The 21222-nt window shown below is 44.1% G+C and overlaps 1 protein-coding gene across 1 annotated transcript in view; it reads left to right on the top strand.

Annotated features, from left to right (window-relative positions):
• BAG1 (BAG cochaperone 1) overlaps positions 1-19642 on the top strand; it is a 33663-nt gene extending 14021 nt beyond the window's left edge. The window contains exons 6-7 of the mRNA XM_090049194.1: positions 11081-11143; positions 16530-19642. Coding sequence (XP_089905320.1) covers positions 11081-11143; positions 16530-16619 — 153 coding nt within the window. The 3' untranslated portion in view covers positions 16620-19642. The remainder of the gene's footprint in view (positions 1-11080; positions 11144-16529) is intronic.
• Positions 19643-21222: the final 1580 nt, after the last annotated feature.

Here is a 21222-nt window from a genome sequence, read left to right as displayed (position 1 = left end):
GCTTCCTAAACCTCTATAATCATTGTTATTGCTCTGTGCTGGACTCTTTCCAATTTGTCCACATCTTTCTTGAAGTGTGGGCTCAAAACTGGATATGAGACTCCAGCGAAGGCCTCACGTCATTATGTTGCATATGACCAAGAGCAGTTATTAAGGGAAGCTGTGTTGTGTTTCTGTGGTGCTTATACTTGGGCCTAATCCTGCAAATGAATATGCACAGGATGGAGCATATCCTCCATACTACCTATGTGGAATCTCCCTGACTCCGCAGAGCTCTGCCCAAGTCTGATGGCCTGCTTGTTTGAATCTGGTTGGTAGGACCTGGGTCTAAGTATCTTTTTTAATCAATTGATTACTAGTGTATATACCCTGGGAGATATCAAAATACTGCTTTACAGTGGATTCTCTGGCTCCCTCACCAAAAGAATACTGATATGCAGCTATTGTGAGAATTGAGTAGGGTTTATAGACATCTGTGATTTTTTAGGGTACCAACTTACTGCTTTTGTACTACTAAGTTTTTAATAATAAGTTAAGGGTTGAGGTTTTGTTGCTATGATCTTAACTTCACTTGTACCTCACAAATCTATTTTTTGAAACTTTTTTTAAATAGTTGAATTTGTTCTTGCATGTAACAGTTGAAGCATTTAAACTTCAAATATAAAATAGATTATTTTCTTTCAACAACTTTATTCCTATTCTTTCTTTCTGTCTCTGTCATGTGGAAAGAGAGAGGGAGAAGCCCTTACTTGACAGTCTCTCAAGTAGAATCAGATTGTCTTGCTCAGTAGAATAGGGAAGTCCACTCTGGAAGGTAGAGTTCACACCCTATTAAATCCCCAGGTCTCAGTGCATGACTTGACTATAATAATCACAAGGACCCTGATAGTAATCAAAGCAACTCCTGAAGGTTCATGTATAGACATTGATTTAAGTGGAGTTGGTCCATTGCTATGCATCTTCTCTAATCTTACAAGATGCTGTAGAAATCAGTATTTTCAGTTGACACAAACTCATTTTATGCCATTTGCCTGATTCCATGTGCACGGTTTAAAAATAGTTTCCAAGTTAAAGTACCTTGACTGCCACCTTTTCACTACTGCATTTTACACAAAGGATTTTAAGCCTGATTTTAGTGCTTTGACTGCTAACAAATATGTTAACTGTGGTGCTGGCACTTGTGCTGTAGGAAGAAGATTAGATAATGCATGTAATTCATATTGGTTATCAACCAGCAGTCAAACTGTATTAGTTTCTATTGACTGGTAACCTGTATTGGCTTTTATTCTACAGCTTAGAGGAGGCACTTACTTTATTTACTCACATACCACATACACTTTTCCCCACCCTAAAAATCAGCCCTCCAGAATGTGCGTACATGACCTGATCAGGAAAACAGGCTTTTCTTCCTTTGCATAGAAGCAGGAAGATGCCATGCTGTTTCTGTCAAAATGGCTGCTGCTTTCTGGCTTACCAAGCAGCAGGCCAGGGGCCAGTGTTGTTCCTGTCATAGCCACTGCTGTCTGAGCACTGTAGCTTGAGCTTGAAACATCAGTTGAGTTGGCTCATGTGAAGTGAGCTGCTGCTTGCAATCTGTAGTGTCTTAATGAGGCATGCCGTATGGATATAACACTTTTTGTTATTTATAGCAACTTATAAAAATAACTATTGACAGTAACTGTTTACTGCCCTTGAAAGGGTCTGGGGTTTAGCCCTGTTGCTATCCTCTGTACCAGGAAGTTCCTGCTGCATGGGCCAGACTGTCTCTTGAAATGCCACACTTCCTGAACACTGCGTCCAGGGGGACTTACTGTCACACAGTGAACCATGACTTTGGAAAAGTTTTTTTTCCCCCTGTATTCAGCCTTCCAAACACAAGGGGTATGTCTTATTTGGGAGCATATGATATGCCAGAAAATATGGTAGTTCCAAGCTATCACTTTTCAGTATTACAAAATATTGCAAGTATTCAGTAAGTAAAACTAAGAATATAACAAGGGCCAGAGCAAACCTTGCCTTCAGGGTTATTTTGTTTGTTTGTTACCAGGTTGAGAATTATGAACTTGGAACAGCTAAACTGACTTAAGGGATCAAAGGTTTTAAATATGGGGTCCTTAGCTTTGGTGAGAAATCTCTGAAGGAACCAACATCAAGTGTGACATTCAAAGCATTGAGCCTTGCCTCCAAATCTCCAGTTGTTACTCATATTTTTTCCAAACATTTACGTATAGCTACAACCTTGCAAATCCAGTCTTATTTCATGTCTAAAATACAAAATATTCTTCCTTCTGACATGCAGTACTCTCTCTCTCTCTATCTACCTGTCTATCTATCTATCTATAGCATTCCAGATGGGGATTTTCAGCTTGGGGCTGTAACACTTCAGCAGTTTCACCATTTAGTGATTTAAGAGGTCTTTTAAATCTATTTTGAAGGTATCTTTCTCTCATGGAAATGAAACAGTCAGAAGTAAAATTATTAATTAAAAAAATAATTTAGTTAAAATGTGCATCTGGGAAGTTATTTTCTGGTATTAATGGAGCACCTAAAAACTATAGGCATGGTCCAGGGTGCCATGTTCTGGGCCAGGTACAAACAGTAAACCAAAAAGTCTCTGGCCCAGAAACCAACTAGCCTAATTTCACTTAAATTGGCTAAATTTAAGTGATATATGCAGTCCTCTATTATTCTTCAACTGTAAATTCTGAGATGATCATTGATGGCTTTGTTCTGTTTTAAAAAGCTAACTAAACAGAAATCTGTGAAGAAGAATGTGCTTCATGTAATATGCATGGAAATTACATATTTCTGAAAGATGAGCAAATGAGCTTGTGTTAGGGCACATTTGTTATATTTTCTTAAATTAAGATTTTGCAACAACTTAATGTTCTTAAAAGTCAAGTTGATCAAGAATAGCAGCAAATGAGGGGGAGAAGGTGCAAACTTATATGTACGAGGCTCTTTCTAAAACTAACAGCAAAATAGATGCCTATATTGTAGCTTTGTGACAAAGTAGGAAACTACGCAGTGGAGGGAAAACTGATAGTGTTGTTGAATGCACCCATCGATTACAACTATGTAGAGAAGTGATGTGTAAATGATCATTGAGAACAAAATAGTTTTATTTTGAAATTGCAGTTAGTTTCTGAAAGACAGTTGTAGCAATCTCCCAATGAGTTCTCTCACCTGCGTCTCTTGGCATTAAACTCAAACTGCACTTCTCATGTGGTACAAGTTCTAGGTAAATTCGTATTAAGTGCATATTACCTTTTTTCAGAAACAATTGTTGAAAGAAGAGAGAAGTAGTCCCAAAATACTAAAACTACGAAACATTAGAAAGCTGTAGCTTGTACTTTATGAAAAGTGAAACCTCTCTCTATTCCTTAGTGCTTAAAATGACGCAGGCTTATTTCTGTAGCCCTATAAAGATCTTCTTTTCTTAAATGCAAGTATTTGAGTACTAAGCACTGCTTATTGTAATTCCTTGATGTTTAACACAAATGATAAAAATAGAACCAAAGACTTTGGGGGAGATTTTCAAAGGCATAAGTAGCAGGTGGGCACTGTTATCTTTCAGTGGGAATTGGACATCTTAGAACCATTTGAGCCTTTGAAAATTTCTACTTAGTTTCAGCTCATTTACTACCAAATAAGTTGCTTAAAAATATGCATAAAAATTAAAACTGAATTATTTATGAGATGTGCTTATGCAACTTACCAAACAGTTGACCACAACAAGACTGAAAGGATTAGTAATAGAAAAATGTATACACCTTTGAGTACAATGCTTGAAAGATAATTTACGTTTATCTTCATTTATGAGCTTTTTGAGTACCTTGAAGCATTTATGGGACAGAAATGCTATTTTAGAGAGTTAATTAATTTTGCTTTTAATATGATTTTATTTCCATGTGGTTTTGGGAGCTGTCACTGCCAAAAGATGACACTCCCAAGACAGATGATCTTAAATATACATTTTCTTAACCTTTATTAAGTATTTATGAATTGGTTGTCTCTCTCTCTCTCTGTATGTATGTATGTATGTATGTATGTAATATATATACATACACACACATACATATATATATGTGTGTATATGTGTGTGTGTGTATATATAATATGAGCTATTAGAGAATTTAGTACTAGTTGAATCCAGTCAAAGTCATTAAACTTGATTTTAATCAACTACTGAAACGTTACTGTGACTTAAGGTTCATTACCAGCTTCACCTGCCATATCCTGAATAGTTGGTCAGCATATTCCTGGAAAAAAGATGTAGATTGGCTAAGGTAAAGCAGAGAGACTGAGATTATTTGATTTTAAGAGTTTTAATCTTTAATCTGCCTCCAAACTCCTCTTTAAGCAAGGTGGTGAGTTAAGATGATCACTGCTAGCTTAAAATGAACTTGCTGTGTGGAAAGTGGAACATGGATTGTCAGCTACCTATGCCACGCTAGGGGCAGGATGATATGTTTTGGATGATCTGAAACATTTTTAAGGGCAAGGCACTCGTTCTGACAGTCCAGTGAGTTGTATGGTACAGGGAGATCCGGGTGATGTGGATCCCCTCCCTTCCATAAATGTTGACCTCGTGAAGGAACATCTTGAGAAGCTGGATACCTTCAAGTCAGCCGGCCCTGACAATCTGCACCCCAGGGTACTCAAGGAGCTGGCGAGCGTCATAGCCCAGCCCCTGGGACGGGTCTTTGAAAACTCCTGGCGCTCTGGTCTAGTGCCCGAAGACTGGAAGAAGGCCAATGTGGTGCCGATCCTCAAGAAAGGGAGGAGAGTGGATCCGGCTAACTACAGGCCCATTAGCCTGACTTCTATCCTGGGGAAGATCTTAGAAAAGTTTATTAAGGAGGCCATCCTTGATGGACTGGCCCAGGCTAACATCCTAAGGGATAGCCAGCACGGGTTTGTTGCGGGTAGGTCTTGTTTGACCAATCTCATTTCCTTCTATGACCAGGTGACCTATCATCTGGACAAGGGAGAAGAGATTGATGTCATATATCTTGACTTCAAAAAAGCTTTTGATCTGGTATCCCACGATCACCTCTTGGCCAAACTGGCCAGTTGTGGCCTTGGCTCCACCACGATCCGCTGGCTGGGAAATTGGCTTCGTGGTCGGACCCAGAGGGTTGTGATTGATGGCAGTCACTCATCGTGGTGCCCTGTAACCAGTGGGGTCCCTCAAGGCTCTGTCCTGGGACCCATACTGTTCAACATCTTCATTAATGATGTGGACATTGGAGTTAGGAGTGGACTGGCCAAGTTTGCCGATGACACCAAACTTTGGGGCAAAGCATCCACGCCAGAAGATAGGCGGGTGATCCAGGCTGACCTGGACAAGCTCAGCAAATGGGCAGACGAGAACCTCATGGTGTTTAACACCGAAAAATGCAAGGTTCTCCACCTTGGGAGGAAAAACCTGCAGCACCCTTATAGGCTCGGCAGTGCTACGTTGGTTAGCACTACAGAAGAAGAAGACTTGGGGGTCATCATTGACCACAAGATGAACATGAGCCTGCAATGCGATGCTGCGGCTAGTAAAGTGACCAAAATGCTGGCATGCATCCATAGATGCTTCTCGAGCAAATCCCGGGACGTCATTCTCCCCTTGTACTCAGCCTTGGTGAGGCCGCAGCTGGAGTACTGCGTCCAGTTTTGGGCTCCACAATTCAAAAAGGATGTGGAGAAGCTTGAGAGAGTCCAGAGGAGAGCCATGCGCATGATCAGGAAAACAGATCTTACGATGACGGGCTGAGAGCCATGGGACTCTTTAGCCTGGAAAAACGCAGGCTCAGGGGGGATCTGATGGCCACCTATAAGTTTATCAGGGGTGACCACCAGGATCTGGGGGAACATCTGTTCACCAGAGCGCCCCAAGGGATGATGAGGTCGAACGGTCACAAACTCCTGCAAGACCATTTCAGGCTGGACATAAGGAAGAATTTCTTTACTGTCCGAGCCCCCAAGGTCTGGAACAGTCTGCCAGCGGAGGTGGTTCAAGCACCTACATTGAACACCTTCAAGAGTAAATTGGATGCTTATCTTGCTGGGATCCTATGACCCCAGCTGACTTCCTGCCCTTTGGGCAGGGGGCTGGACTCGATGATCTCCCGAGGTCCCTTCCAGCCCTAATGTCTATGAAATCTATGAAAGATGCTTAGGGCTTCAGTTCTGTATCCATGTGGAATGTTGTTGAGACTGGGTTTAAAAGTACAAGTCGGTAGGCTTTGTGGAGGCACAGGGATCTGACTGGCTGGATGCAGTTACAGAACTGGATTTTAAATTTGTATATACGTGATCTCATAGGTGGCTTCTTCAAGTAAACTAACTTAGAGTTCTGCTCCAGTTACCAACATTTAAATGGATGTTTTTATAGGATTTACATATCTTTTAAAGTTATCTTCAGCATCACTGGATTTTAGGTCTGTCCTAATGGTTATACAAGATCCAGCAAATTTGGGGAATAGTTTCAGTTACTTTCTTGGGTAGTTTTGTTTAAGGTGCAATCTGTGGTGGCGGTTTTCCAAAAGAGTAGACGTAAGAAATCCTTGTAATTGAACTAAGACTGTTCTATTGCATGTGTTTTTGTAGGATAAGTTATTGATTTATCCATATAACTTTAAATTCTCTTGCTTGTTAGGTAATGGCATCTCCTAAAGTATGTTAAGAACCATTGTGAGAAGCTGTGTTATCACATCCCTGAATTTATATTGTGAAAAACTATTATTAATGATTAGGCCTTCCTGAGTGTCACAGGGGGCACGCCTGGGGCTGAGTCTCAAGTCGGCCCTCCCACCTGTCTATGGGGCAGTCTGCCCAGTCTTTCCTGCCACAACTTTGCTGTATCACTATTACTTATGGCGGTAAATGCGGGAAGCTGCCCATTCTATGTCCCGATGCCATGGGATGCTATCCACAGTTCCAAACCTTCCCTACACTGCAGCCTGTGCGTCTGAGATGGTATCCAGGATCATATAACACACTGGCCTAAAGCCAGACCAAACTTAGTCCTTTTGTCAGGCCTTTTACATACACATGTTCATACTGTCCCTCTCTCGCTGGGGCCTCTCGCACTTCACCCCCTCTCACAGGGTCTCTTGCTTGCCGCATCATACTGTGCCTGCTCTGTCCTGCTTCCTCTTGGAGCAACCCCGTAGGCCTTGGGGCTCATTTAATTCACTCCTTGGGTGGCAGACATACAGTCTTTTGGGCTTCCCCTGTGACCCTCACCTGGGTAGTGGCCAGCCAATAACCTGACCTGGGCTAAATTTGCCCTGGCCCTTCCCAGGCAACTCTATGCACTCTCTGCATGCTCTTGCCTGTGTGTTGTATTTCAAGCCTACTCCAGTTCAACCCTACTCAGCACACCCTTTGGGGCTGCCCTTCAGACCATCCCACAACCCTACTCAACCCTGAGTTATGCCTGGTCCTTCAGGCAGTAAAGACATACCATACTCTGGGTGGGCTGCACTATTGCCCCCTCTCTGGGGACACACTACTGCCCTCTCCCTCTAGGGCCACATATCTGCCCCCTGTTCTGGGGCCACTCCACTATCCCTTCCCTGGGGCCTCTGGGGTCTTATTCCTCTGTGGGGGCTCAGGTGGCCATAGCTGTGGCTGGTCCTTGTACCCATGGTGTTGTGAGGACTAGGGGTTAGTAAGGTGCCCTGACCCGCTTTTCACCAGGGAGGTGAGCGGTCCTGGTATTGGAGTGGGGCTGCCATGCCACTGGCAGTCTCACCAGGCCTCCCTTCCCTGGCAGGGTGCAGTTTTAGGTCATGCCCAGGACCCAGGAGCCTCCAGCCATCCCCCTAGCTTCTGCTCTTACCTCCAGGTGTTGTGAGACTCAGCATAGCCGGGTGATGTTGCTCCCTCGGCTGCAAGCAATACACTGCTGGCTGTGCCTGGCTGACCTTAGTTTTAAAATGGCTGCCCTACTCGGGTAACCTGCCGGTTGCCTGCTCCAGCCCATAAGTGGCAAGCACCCAAAGGTGCACTGCCACACAGCTTAGCACAAATTCAGTCAAGTAAAACAAATTTAGGATAAACTGGACACTATATATTCTTGCTCATGTGTTCAAGTGCTTCTTTCATACCCTCATTAAGTATGGTATTTTTTGCTCCAAAAATGTACTGTTGTACTAAAATCAGAATGGAGATGCAGCATGGTTTTGTTTTTTTTTCATCGCAAAATATTCACCCACGGAAATGTTAGAGAAAACATCTGATGTATTGTTTCATAAGTAAAATATAACTTCAGCCTCTCAACACAGCAGTTATATTGTATAATTTACTGTGAGACATTGATTTCTTTATTTACTGACTCTTGTCAATTTTCAATACTGATCACTAGGATCAAAATAGCAATGAATCTGAATAGGTTCTTGTTAAATTCTCCCTGCTGGTAAAACTATGAATATCAGCAGGAGTGCCTCAAACACGGTATCTGCAAATTCAGGTAGACAGTCTTACAGCAGTTCATATCTGGAAAGATATCTTTCAATCGCGAGGCACAATTTTTTTTTTCAAACAGCAGTCTAATTCTTCAGAATTAGATTATCCACCATCACCAGAGAAATAAATTCTACTTTCCTCTGAAAAGGAAAGTTTTATTCTGTTGTAACACAGAATTTAATTCCTCCATGCCTCCCTGCTTCAATTCAAATTACTGTACTAAATCATCTTTAGTCAACTACAGTTGGTAGAATATTTATCAATTCTTTCCTAAAAATCTCTTGATTTCCAGTGTCTAATGTTTCTCACTGTAATCTAGGATTCTATCTACGATTCTAATAATTTTGTTTCATTTATGTAACTGGCCTCAGTCTCTTCAGACTTATAACAGAGATCACATTTTAAAGTGGCTTTAACTAGCGTAGGCCAATTCTTGAAGACTGTCATATGCTTAATCCCTATGAAAGTCATCATATGCATAATGCTCTATTAATCAATAACTACAAGATGATAAAACCAATTGCACATCCAACCGGTGACTTGACAGATGTTCATAATGTTAGGTATCACACACTGGTGTTTTGTAATATCATTGCATGCATGTTATAGTCATGATTTCCTTGTACAGCTATTAAGGGTGTATTTTCTAGCACAAGGTATTGCAATGAACCCTTTCTCACCTTATGGTTTTCTTTCCAAAAATGTCACATAAGGATGTTATGAAACAATATGAAAAATCATTACAAAAAATTCTAAGACAAATTTGAACATACTGCAATGGTAAGCCCCCAAAATAAACACAGTAATAACCCAGCTATTAGGGGTGCTGGAAATTACTGTTCAGTTTCGTTGTTACTGTTTTGACCCTAGTGATCAGTATTGAAAATTGACAAGAGTCATTTCTGTTGTTTGGGAAAGCCAGAGCAGTCATGAGAACACCAGAGACACAACATGGAACAAAAGTGATGGAAGAGTCTCTGATCTGGTCTTTGCTTCACACCCTTCCTTTTTCCCTGTTGTGGGTGGGAAGGGATGGAGTCTGCCCAATTACTTAGTGTCTTGTAGTATTGCTAGTATGCTAAGCACAACACAAACACAGACTGGCACAATCCCTGTTCATGATGTTGCCCTAGACCTTGCTGATGCCCTTAGCCCTACTTTTTGTTACAGCTTTTGGTTTGAATTTTCTGGTGAAATTTTCAACTTTGGTGTTAACTTAAACTTCATTTTCATTTATTGGGTTAGATGAGTGATTCTCAGCCTTTTTTGGAAACTTGTAACAGGAAATGCCAGTTCACTCCCAAGCATTAACTTGCAGAACAGACTGGGCATGTAACTTGAATTGACCTATATAACAGGAATGCCTAACAGGCTTCAGATTACACTCTGATTTTGAGGGGTGGGTCTGTGCCCTGCCTGAGCTGTTTAGTCTCTTATGGCATGGCTCTTGTCTCCTATAGGAAGACTTAACACCCCCCCCATATGGCTGTAATTTGAACCCTGGTTCCTAAGCCTTGTTTCTGAGTTGTGTGGGCAGGCTATGAGAATGTAGGCAGCAATCTGCAGAGAGATTTGCAGGTGGCTGGCAGCAGAACAAGCTGCAATCTGTGTAGCTTGCCATCTAGGCAGTGAACACCTGGGCACCATTAGGGGGTGGGGAGTGAGGTTAGTGGAAGGGAGTGGAGCTTAGAGAGGGATACAAATGGGGCTTCTGGACAGAGTGGGCAGTCTGGCCCAGAGAGCAAGAGGGGAAGGAATTCCTTGGGGAGAGGATCACAAAGATGTGGTATAGTGAGGAAGCGTAGAGTAGTCAAAGCGGGGGGATAGTTAGTGGTAGAAATGGGGAGGGCTGCAGAAAGGCACCCTGGAGAGCTGATTTGTTTTTTGTTAAGGATTGTTGGTGATTCTTTAGCTGTGAGGTATGAGGTGGCTAGCACGAGAGTAGAAAGGCCCTGAGGGCCTGTTCATTGATTTATGGTGTTAGCTCTGTGAGAGCAGACTGAGGGCACTGAACCTTGTCAGTTCTGTGTGAACAGGCTGAATGAGGCCCTAGAACTGAGTTTGTTCAGGGGCAAGACACCAACACAGGGGGCTGAGCCTAACTGAGGACAGAGATGCTCTGCAATGAGACTGAGCTTACTCCAGGGCAAGATGCTTGGGAGAGGGACTTAGGCTGAGTGAGGGTAGAGACACTCTGCAGAGAGACTCAGCTTGTTATTGATTGTGCCAGATAAGAGGTGGCTCAGTGATGAGAAGAGGGAGAAAGGCACCTATGGTGCCACTCCAGTAATATAAAGGCTGCTTCCCACATTTATACCAAGTAAGATCAAGGAAGGACAGGGTAGCGCCCTTGAAAAGCTGAGTGCCAAGTACGCCTGGGTCACTCACCAAAGGGCACTAGTCTCTCCCTGGAGGCAGAAGCCTATAATGGTTTTGGATACCTTCCAAAATAATCAGTTCAGCTAAATGGGCATGCTGTTATCAGACTACCTGTTCAATGGATTCAGCTATATAATTGAATATTAATATGTATGTTCACACACTTTTTTTCTTTTTGTTTTATACATTGGTTTCAGGATTAAGCAACATCAATTTGTTCATTATTTTACTGCAGAATCTGCCAGAAAATTTCAGTGATTGCAAACTGAAAAAGAAGGGGTTGGTGAAAAAGGTTCAGGTGAGTCTTGCATTATTGTTGGGCATATGCGTGGTGATGTTGTGTGTGATATGTTGAAATAAAGCCTCTGTTTTAGTGTGTTGGGTTTTGAGGCTTTTGGCTCATCTTTTGGAGAACAGATTGACATAACAGGCAGGGGAGGACCATAGGTGATTGCCCCAGTCCTCAGGGCCAGGTTGGCTTCTGCTGAGTCCTGTAGTTGTGGCTACACAGCTGGGAGCCATGTGGTGCAGAAGCAGCCAGCAGGTAGGTAGGAAAGAGGGGAAAAGTGATGGCAGGGGGGAGTGGAAACAAACAGGCACGCAGGAGTGCAGGGCCCATGTTGGTGTCCCAGGGCCAGCGCCGGCGGGGCCCAGAGTCAGGCAGCAGGAGTGCAGGGCACGGGCTGGCAGGGTTCTATGGAGGTGGGCTGGGCTGGGCTGGGCCAGCAGGGAGAGAGGGGAGCTGGCTTGGCTCCACAGAGCCCCTGCTGGCCAGGACCCTGCACTCCTGCTGCCCTGATCTGGGCCCCACCAATGCTGGCCCCAGGACACTGGCGCAGGCCCTGTGCTCCCGTCTGGCTGTCACTGTGTTCCTGTGCACCCACTTGCTCCCAGTCTCCCCCACCCCAGCCCCAGGGTACAGGCAGGGACCAGCGCACACAGCCCTGACCCCATGCTTGCCCGTCTGGGCAGCAGCAGTGCAGGACAAACTGCTGCTCACTGTGTGGGGGTGAAAAGCAGCTTCTCTCCTATGCTTCCTGGTGCAGCTGCCCAAAATCTGCACAGAGCTGCTCTGCATCTCCACCACATCACTGCTGCCTCTGGGCTGCCTCATGGGGCAGCAGTGGCAGTGCAGAGCAGACACAGGGGAGCCCCATGCAGGCTCCGAGCAGCTGCAGCAGGAAGTGCTGGCAGCAGGAGAGGGAGGGGCACTTTCCCCCCATGCTGAGCAGCAGTTTCTCTCCCACACCATCCAGGCTGAGCAGCAGCAGCAGCTGGGCAGAAACTGCTGCTTGGCACAAGGGAAAGCGACCCCTCCCCTTTGGTGCCACCAGGCAATTTTGGTGTGGCCACCCAGAGCCCAAGCCACGCTGGGTTGCCTTGCGGCTCTGTCACTGCCACCTATGAGCTGCCCTGTGGCTGCTGTACGCTGTCACCACTGCCATGTTGGGCAGCACAGAGGTAGCGGCGATGGAGCCACAGGACAGCCTGGCATGATGTAGCCTCTGGGCGGCCATACCAAAAACTGCCCAGCAGCATGAGGGAAGCATTGCTTTCCCTCACACCGAGCAGCAGTTTCTGCCCAGGTAAGCCTGGAGCTGGTGCGGGGCATGCAGGGTCATGGCTGTGCATGCTGGTCCCTGCCGCTACTGCTGCATGCCCAGGGTGGCAGGACACACTGTGGCCAGGTGGTGCAGGGTTGGTGCATAGTAGGCTGGGACTGCACACTGTTGCATCCCAGGGCACTCAGGCTCTGAGCTGGTGTGGGGCGGGGGAGGATGCAGACTGGCTCAGGGTGGTGTGTGCAAGGGGGCTCCCGTGCACACCTCACATACCCTCAAATCTTTCCCGCAAACTCCACAGCCACATCCTCCCCTAGACACAATCACACACCCCACAGATACTGTACCCATCCACACAGATCCCCACAAACTCTCCATACCCATCCACCCACATCCACACACACCAACAGCTCCCCACACTCACCCAACCATACCCCTGATACTCCTGCACACCCTACACAATATATAAGAGTAATACTGCATGTTGAGCTATTATGCAATCACTTCTACATATACAGCACAAATCCGCACAAATCCGAAAAAATATATTTTTAAAAATTTAATTAAAATATATTGTGTGTTGGATTTTTAGTATATAATTTGGTTTTTTTTCCCTGTTCTAAGTTGGCAAACCCTCTTCCCCAAAGGAGTACTTTCAGGGGCAACGGGAGGGACTTCCGGTGGCAAAGGTCAGAGGTTAGGGGTGGGACTTCAGTCCCAAGATGGGGGACCAGGGCAGCAGGGCACCTGTCAAGGGGCAGGGCTACCCATGCAGCCCTCAACAGCTTTCCAAAACTCAGTAAGCGGCCCTCTACCCAAAATAATTGCCTGCCCTGGTCTAACATCAGGCCAGGATGCAGTGACCACATTTCTTGATATTATAAGAGACTGCTTCCTGGAGCAGTTAGTCCTCAAACCTACAAGAGGAAAGGCCACTCTTCCCCTAGTCCTAAGCAGCGCACAGGATTTCATCCAAAGGGTGTTACTACTGTTGAGCTGCTCAACAATAGCTACTACAATTCAATTGGGTTTGACCTCCATGTAGGAGGGGTGACAAGAAAATCTACTATAGTAGCCCTTAACTTAAAAAAGGGAGACTGTACCAAAATGAGAAAGGTAGATGCACAGAAGTTAAAAGGGGGCCCTAAAGAGGTGAGGAACTTGCAAGGAAGCAGCATGGGAACTTCTTAAGAACACCATATTGGAAGCACAGAACAAAAGCAGACCAAAAGAAAGCTGGCATGTTTTAATGGCAAAGTTGCAGAGGCAATAAGCAGAAAAAAGGTGGAAGTCAAAAAGTAGGAGTCAGATAATAATGAGGAAAATAAAAAACCCATAAACTCTGGCAAATCAAATCTAAAACTCTAATAAGACAAGCTAAGAGAGAATTTGAGAAGAAACTTGTCAGGGACACACCAGGCAACAATAAAAATGTATTTAAGTACATTAGAAGCTGAAGGCCTGCCAGGGAGTCAGCTGGGCCTTTGGATGCTCAGGGGGTAAAAGTATTGCTAAAGGATGACAAGGCCATTGATGAGACATCAAATGCATTCTTTGCATCTGTCTTCACTGTGGAAGATGTTATGGAAATTTCATCATCAGCTCCACCCCTCTCTAAGCACAGGTCAGTGCAGCTGACCCAAATTGAGGTTTCAGTAGATGAGGTTGTAGAGGAAATTGGTAAACTAAACAGTAGCAAATTATCAGGACTGAATGGCATTCATCCTAGGGTCCTTAAATGCTGGAGCCTTTAAATGCTGAAGGCTGTAAGTGAGAGAGGAACAGTGGAAAAACCTTCTCTTGTCATACCCAGCTCACTCTCCCTTTTCAGCATCCTCACTCTGCCACTGTGTGACAGAGGATTCTGGGCAAGGTGGACCTATGGTCTGATCTAGTAAATGGCAGTTCTTATGTTCTTATTTCTGAATTTCTTTTTTCCCCTTTTTATTACCTTTTTTTGGCTGCTGTGTGTTGTTTATGTATACGCCATGGGGGGAAGAGGAGGTGTTGCAGCTCTGTTCACCCAGGCGAGCTTGGTCCAGTTCCATACTATGGCACACTGTAACGACATTATATATAGCGCTACAAAACAAATGTAGCAGTGCTGAATGTGGACACAACAGTTGATCTGTTCTAAATGCAGTTTAAACTAGAAGTGGGCAGACATGTATGATGGTTAAATAGGTTTGTAAGTATCCAGAGATTTTCAGAAATGTACCTGGAAAAACCAGGTAATTTTTTTGCTCCACTTTATTTTGAACTCTTCCATGTTCTGTCTGCATGGTAAGCAATGTCCAGTATGGGTCTGCTTGGTTCTTCAGGCATTACACAGTACAGCACTCTATATTCCTCCCACTGCTGCATCTGTCTGCTCTGGGACTCGGGCCAAACCTACTTACCCTTGGGTCAGAGGTCACACTTGGCTGTGCCCTACTGACATGTGATCACAAAGTCAAGTCACCCATTTCTTGCCACGTTGGCAAAAGATTTGGGACATCACTGCTGCCAGTGCCCTTCTGCTTGAGAAGACATGTGCCCATTTCTTGTGCTGCTGCCTGGTGACCAGCTGTGGCCCATACTGTTTAATTACCCAGCAGTGTTTGGAAGGGCACCCATTGGTTTAGGCACATTTCAACCCATTTAGTTTCCACAATATCTGCTCCAGCATCATCCAGCTCATCAGCCAGGCACACCAACAGCTGGAGCCGAGGGGAGGTGCTTGACCTGCTTCTCATTTGGGGCAATGAGGAAAGCAAGCAGGCGCTGGTAAAGCCATCACAACCAGGCTGTGTATGAGTGGATAACTACAGAGATGGCAGCTTGGGAATACTGCTGGAACTGGCAGCCATGCCATGCCAAGACCAACATCCTCAAGCTGAGGTACAGGAGGGCATAAGATGCCAGTTGGGTTTCTGGCACCAACTGTGTCACTTGTGAATTATGAGGAGCTATTGAAGGTCCTTGTAGGGGATGACCCCATTCAGTCCCATTACACTGTGAACATAGCTTACCACATGTACTCCAGTGCCAGCCAGGACGATGGTGATGGACCTGCTATAGCCTGCTATAACCTGGTGACTCTAGCCAGAGACTTGGTGTAAGAGTGGGGAAAATCACAGGTTTCAACCCCAGGATGGGAAAAGCTAGAGATGGGATGGGAAAAGCATGCATTCAGGTAGACACTGAAGGGGTCTGACATGCAGCTAGCCTGAACCCTGCCCATGACCACCAGCTACTGCAACTTTTCTGGTTGATAGTTAACAGCTACCCCATGCATTTGGTACTTGGTGTGATGTAGGAACTTGCAGTTATTCTTCTAAACCCTAATATCATGAGCAAGTACCACACAGTGCTTGGCCTGCTCATTGGAGTTAAGCATTGTTTTGTCCTGTTTCTGCATTTTATGCTGTCTACATGGGAGGGTGGGGTCTTCAAGCTGAACATGTTAGAAAGGATTCCCCTGGTCTACACCAGTTCTGCTATGTGCTAAGTATGAGAATGCCAGCCCCCACCCCTTGTCCCTGTGGAGGGGAAGAGTTGAGATACATTTGCCATAGCTGGGTGATCCACAGGAAGTGTCCAGAGTTGCTGCTGGTCCCCAGGAGGGGGCATTACCTCATCCAGGTGTGGCTTGCACTCAGCTCTGCTCCCTGCCCTAGCCCAACTAGCTCAGCCCTTGGAGCCAGTCCTTAACCCCAAGTTACAGATCCAGCTTGCTGGCTTCTCTTATCTACATTGTTCTGTCATGCCACACTCACACTTAAGTTCACAGCTATGTATGCTGTAGATGAGAACATGGGATAAGTTTTAAAAACAAGAACCAGATTGAGACTACCTTTGTCAGTCTGTTTTCCTCTTATTGCTAGTTGTGGGATTTTGGATTGGGGTACCAGATCTGATTGATTTGGTGGCATTCTGGTGACCTCACTGATGTGTAATTTGATGCGTGTCTTCAGCTGGATAAGTGAAGAGAATAGTCTCCCCAGTTAGAAAGGAGGGGGGAGCAACTGTGGAAATATCCTAACCCCTGACTTCATGGGGAGAGCATCAGTTGCTATTCTTGGGAAAATCGCTTCATGACAGTAATTCTCCTACTGCTATTTGTTTGTTCCTTATTTTCAGGCTTTTCTTGCCCAGTGTGATACAGTTGAAGGAAATATCGGTCAAGAAATGGATAAACTACAATCAAAGAACTTGGCACTGGCAGAATGAGTCATCACTCTACCTAGGAGAAATAATTGCTCTATGAGCAAGAAGAAAAGTTTGCTCTTTGTTTTGGAGCACATAATCAGCTTTTTTTTTTTTAGCCCAGTCTATTTCGACTGGAACTAGTCCGTCATTACTTGCTGGTTGTCACATTTGCCACTCAGTTAAAGCTGTTCTTTCCAAAAGGAAAACAAATCCTTCCTGAAGAAATAGAGAAATGTTTTTGTGGTGGGTGGTCATGTATGTTCTGCTAACTCAGTATTGTATTATGTTATAAAATTCCCTTGGGAGGGCAAGTTTGGACCATTATTTTCTCTCTTCAGTGTCCGTAATGTTTTAAATTAATTTGCAGCTCGGAAATCAAAAAACAGGTTTGGAAACTATACAGTTTACATCACTTAAGGTGTAAGTCTTGATCTAACTTTACTGAAAAAGGCAAGCTGAGACAAGAGTTGGGAAATCTACTATTCTAATAGCATTCTTGTAGAGCAATAAAAAATACCTGACATTCATACCTATTTAATACTTGTTTATGTTCATAAATATAGGAAAGCTTGAGTACATTTGAGGTGGTGACTATTTTAGCCTTAAATTGTCTTAATAAATGGAACATACTGTAACATGTATGGTACTAATTTATAACTACTGTTTTCAATTTCTGTGAGCTTCTTGATACTGTTGTTTTTCTTTATACACATTTCTGCTATACTGTGTGTATTTATAGCATATATATTTTTTGCAGTGCTAGTAAAAATGTGATGCTGTTCTTACAGACGGGGGATCAATTAAAGCAAGCTGTGGGATTGGAGCTATTTTTATCAGTTTTCTTTGAGTTCATGATGCTGTGTTTTAATGCAATGATTATTTTTAATCCCTTAAAGAGAGTAAGTGGATGAATATTTATACACAATGTGTTTTACAAGGTGAAATTTCAACACTAGTTGTTTTTTTTTAAAAAAATACACTGCCCAAGTTAGCTTCTCCATAAAGAGAGCTGCCCTTTTACAGCTGCTTCTAACAGAAAGACCCATCACATACATACCCAGTGCTTTGTGACAAAGGAAGCAGTGACCAGTGGGTCCTGAGCTTGTGACAAGTTTGAGTGCCCTCAACTCATAGAAGTCAGAAGTAGAATATGTTCAGGATAGGCCCTCACATAAATGCCTGAGTGTCTCCTTTCCAGGTATGTTAAGGTAAAATCTCTACAAGGAAAAATTGTAAGTGTCAAGAATTTAAACAAATCCTAATAAAGTAAGAAACCTCAATGTGGATAGTCCTCCAATATGACTTAAATTCCTGATTGGAGGACACTTCCTTAGTGATGAACTGTCATTAGAGAGGTATGGAGTCTGTCTGTGTTAAAAGTAGTAGCTGATAACTTAACACATGTACCTGGATAAAGTGACTATTTTTTTTCAGTTAAATAGCAGTTTTCTATCAGTTTTTCATTTTAAACAGTTTTCAAGGTCTGTAGACTATTTTACTGAGCTGGAGCTTGACAACCACACTGTTGGTTAAGATGATTTATTTGGTGTTTCTCAGCATTGATGTTTTTGTAAGAGTGATTTTTAAGATTAAAAAATCCTGACGTTAGGACCATGATGTTAGCTTTTAGTACTGGCATCATAGTCTGCCATGTTCACATGGCTCTGCTGTATTAGAGGAGAAGACTTCTAGTCATTCCTGTGGAGCCTTGGTTAGTATAGCAAAAAGTATTGCTGCCTCTTGGCCAGATCTCGCTAGCACTTAAACCAATGGCAGCAGTCCCATTTAATTGTTAGTCTCCATTATTAGGTGGTAAATTAGTCCCCATCTGCTCCAAAGGTAAATATTTTAACTACTTACATGTTCTGGGGTGTCTGTAGTATAGCGGAGTAAGTTGTTCTCTCCTGGGCAGGGCATGGGTTGCATCTAGCTCTGTAACTTCTTTCTGTCCTGAGCAAAAGCAGTAAGAAAAAACTTTGTAGTATCAAGACAGTTCAGTAATAATGGGCAAAGACTTCTTCACTTACTGTAAATGTAAAGTGAAATTTATTAAGATATACTGTAAGATACTAATTTCTGACTGAAGAATTTGAAGAACATGGGCATTTTGTTGTATGTTTTCAGATTTATTATGCACTGAAAGTTGTTATTTTGATAACCAAATGTAAGAATAGGGTTTTTTTGTTTTTTTTTTTTAAATGAATGACTTTGCATGTAGCAAGCTTCCCAAAGATTTTAGTGTGGCTTGACTAGTGAATAATAATAGTTTCTGAAATAATGAGGTTTACATTTGATTTCACCTTCCCCATAACAATGGCCTTAATCTTTTGGGGTGGGAAAACAACATTTTCCATATTGGCAAAAGTGAAATGGACTATTTTTGGAGAAGGGAGAGAATAGGAAAAAAATTGAAATCAATGGGAATTTGGAAAAATAAGATGGGATTCTGAAATCAAACTTAAGCAATACTCCTATTAATTATATAGGATAGGCACACTACCCATTCTGGTACTGAATCAACTTTCCTTTATAGACATTTCCCCTGTCTCAAAAAGTAAATAAGTTATTTGCTTGGTATTCATTTCACTTATCTCAGTATTTTGTACCAGTTATTATTACTTTGGATCTATTTGTACATTTCAAGCTGACATGCATGCAGCATCTTTCATAGAAGACAACCTGTATTGGAAGTTGCGAGTAAAACAACGCCTCTCTACTTTCCCTCCCACAAGTCCCCTTTTGGCTGCAATATGATGTAAACCAAAACTGACTTCCTTAGAGCTGTAGAACCTCAGAGAAACGGGACTTCTTGTTCGTTAACTCTGAAGAATAACATAAAAATGTCAGACTTTTAGTGGTGTTGTCTATGACTCAAGTTCTGTAAGTTACACTTGTAAATCTGGAGTAATGCCTTTGAATTCATCAGCGTTGCTCCCAACTTGCAGTGGTCCATGTAACAACATAGAATTTGTTGGGATACTTTGGTTAACTTATTTGTGTCACAGTAAATGAAGGGGAAAAAGAATAAAATGTGGAAAATGCAATTAGTTTCTGTGCTGTCTGGTCCTTATGATGTCATGGTTCTGTACAGTGTGAAATTAAGCTGATTTAAGTAGGGATCCAGATTTTCCGACTGCTGTGGAAACACGTGGGTTTTCTCCTTTAGCAGAGAAAAACGTGGGCTTTCTCTTTCAAAAGAGAAAATCACAGATTTTCCCATTTTAAAGGAGAAAAATGCAAGAAATGATGGGTTCCCCTTTGCAAACTGGCTGAGTTCCAGCCTGCAAGGGTCTGCGGGGAGCAGATGGAGAGCAATCAGGGCAGGAGGTGCCACATGCATGTGCACATGTATATGCACATGGCAGCCAGGCAGTGATGGGAAGCAGCTTCTACAACTCCCTCCAGGTAAGTCTATGGCAGGGATGAAGGAGCACAGGCCATGTTGGGGGAGGGACGCACAAGCCACGCAGGGCCTGGGGTGGGGAGTAGTGGGTTGGGAGTGGAGGGCACTGTTGGGGCTGTGGGTCAGGAGCTAGGGGCACTGGCAGGGTCATGGTCCATGGTTTGGGAGTGAGGGGCAATGGCACAGCCAGGACATTGCATATCAGGGTTGCTCAGTACCACAAAGTGGGGGGAAAGGAGGGGCACCCACACCTGGATCTGCATCCTGGTGAGTGAAGGGGCAGGGGGAACTCTGATTTTCCACGATAAAATCAAATGCCAAAATGTATTAGGTCTTTAGAATTAATTTTATAAGAGGGATTGAGACATTGGTAGGCTTCCAAATTGCTTAAAAATTGTAAATATATCAATAAAACATTGTATTCAAGAGACACCTACATATATATACTGGCAGTTCATTTCAATCACGGAAAAAAAGTGGATTTAAGGGTTTTAAATTGGAGAATTTCATTTATGCATTTTTATTGGAGAATGTGAATTTTAAACAGAAAACCAGGATCCTGGCCATAAATCCATGCCCCACTGGCACCAAAGGGATATAGGCTGAGAATTTACTTTTGAAGTTACAGTATCACAGCTTTTGGATGTTTGGGCCTTTTTTTAGAAAGGCTGGTACTAGTAGGCATTAAAGTCGTGTGCCTCCCGAGGTTGGCAGGGCACGGCGACTGCGGCGGCGGCAGCTCCCGCAGACACCCATGGTGGTGGCAGCGGCGGGGCGCGGGGTCGCTGGTGATGGGCCACCATCTGCAGACCGGCAGCGGCCAGAGGCGATGGGGGGTAGGGGGGGGCGGTGGCAAGCACCAACTGCCCGCAGGCGCCGGCGGCAGCGTTGGCGGTGGCCAACCTACGTGTCGCCGATACTGTAAGGTGTACAGCAATGTGCATCACCTAGAGAAATCCCAGCGATGCGTGTAAACGCTTGGCAAAAAAATCCCTTTTCGAAAGGGGGCAGTGTAAGGGATGTGGCAGCCGCGATCGGGGCTAAAAGCAGCGGTCGTCTCCCGCTGCTCGGGCGTCTCTGCTCGCGCCGTCGACGCGGCTGCTCCGAGGCCAGGGCCGTCGGCAGAAGCTGGGCGGGGCTGTCTGCAGCCGGGCGGACGCTCCTTCTGCGGCTGCCTGAAGGACGCTTGTGCTCGCGAAGAAGAATTGTTGCCCCCGTTGG

This window comes from Crocodylus siamensis, chromosome 5 (genome assembly GCF_052110815.1).
Source record: "Crocodylus siamensis isolate JL-2025a chromosome 5, ASM5211081v1, whole genome shotgun sequence".
Classification (NCBI taxonomy): Eukaryota; Metazoa; Chordata; order Crocodylia; family Crocodylidae; genus Crocodylus; species Crocodylus siamensis.
Note: the sequence above shows the minus strand (reverse complement) of the source record. Positions and strands in the feature narration are given on the sequence as shown.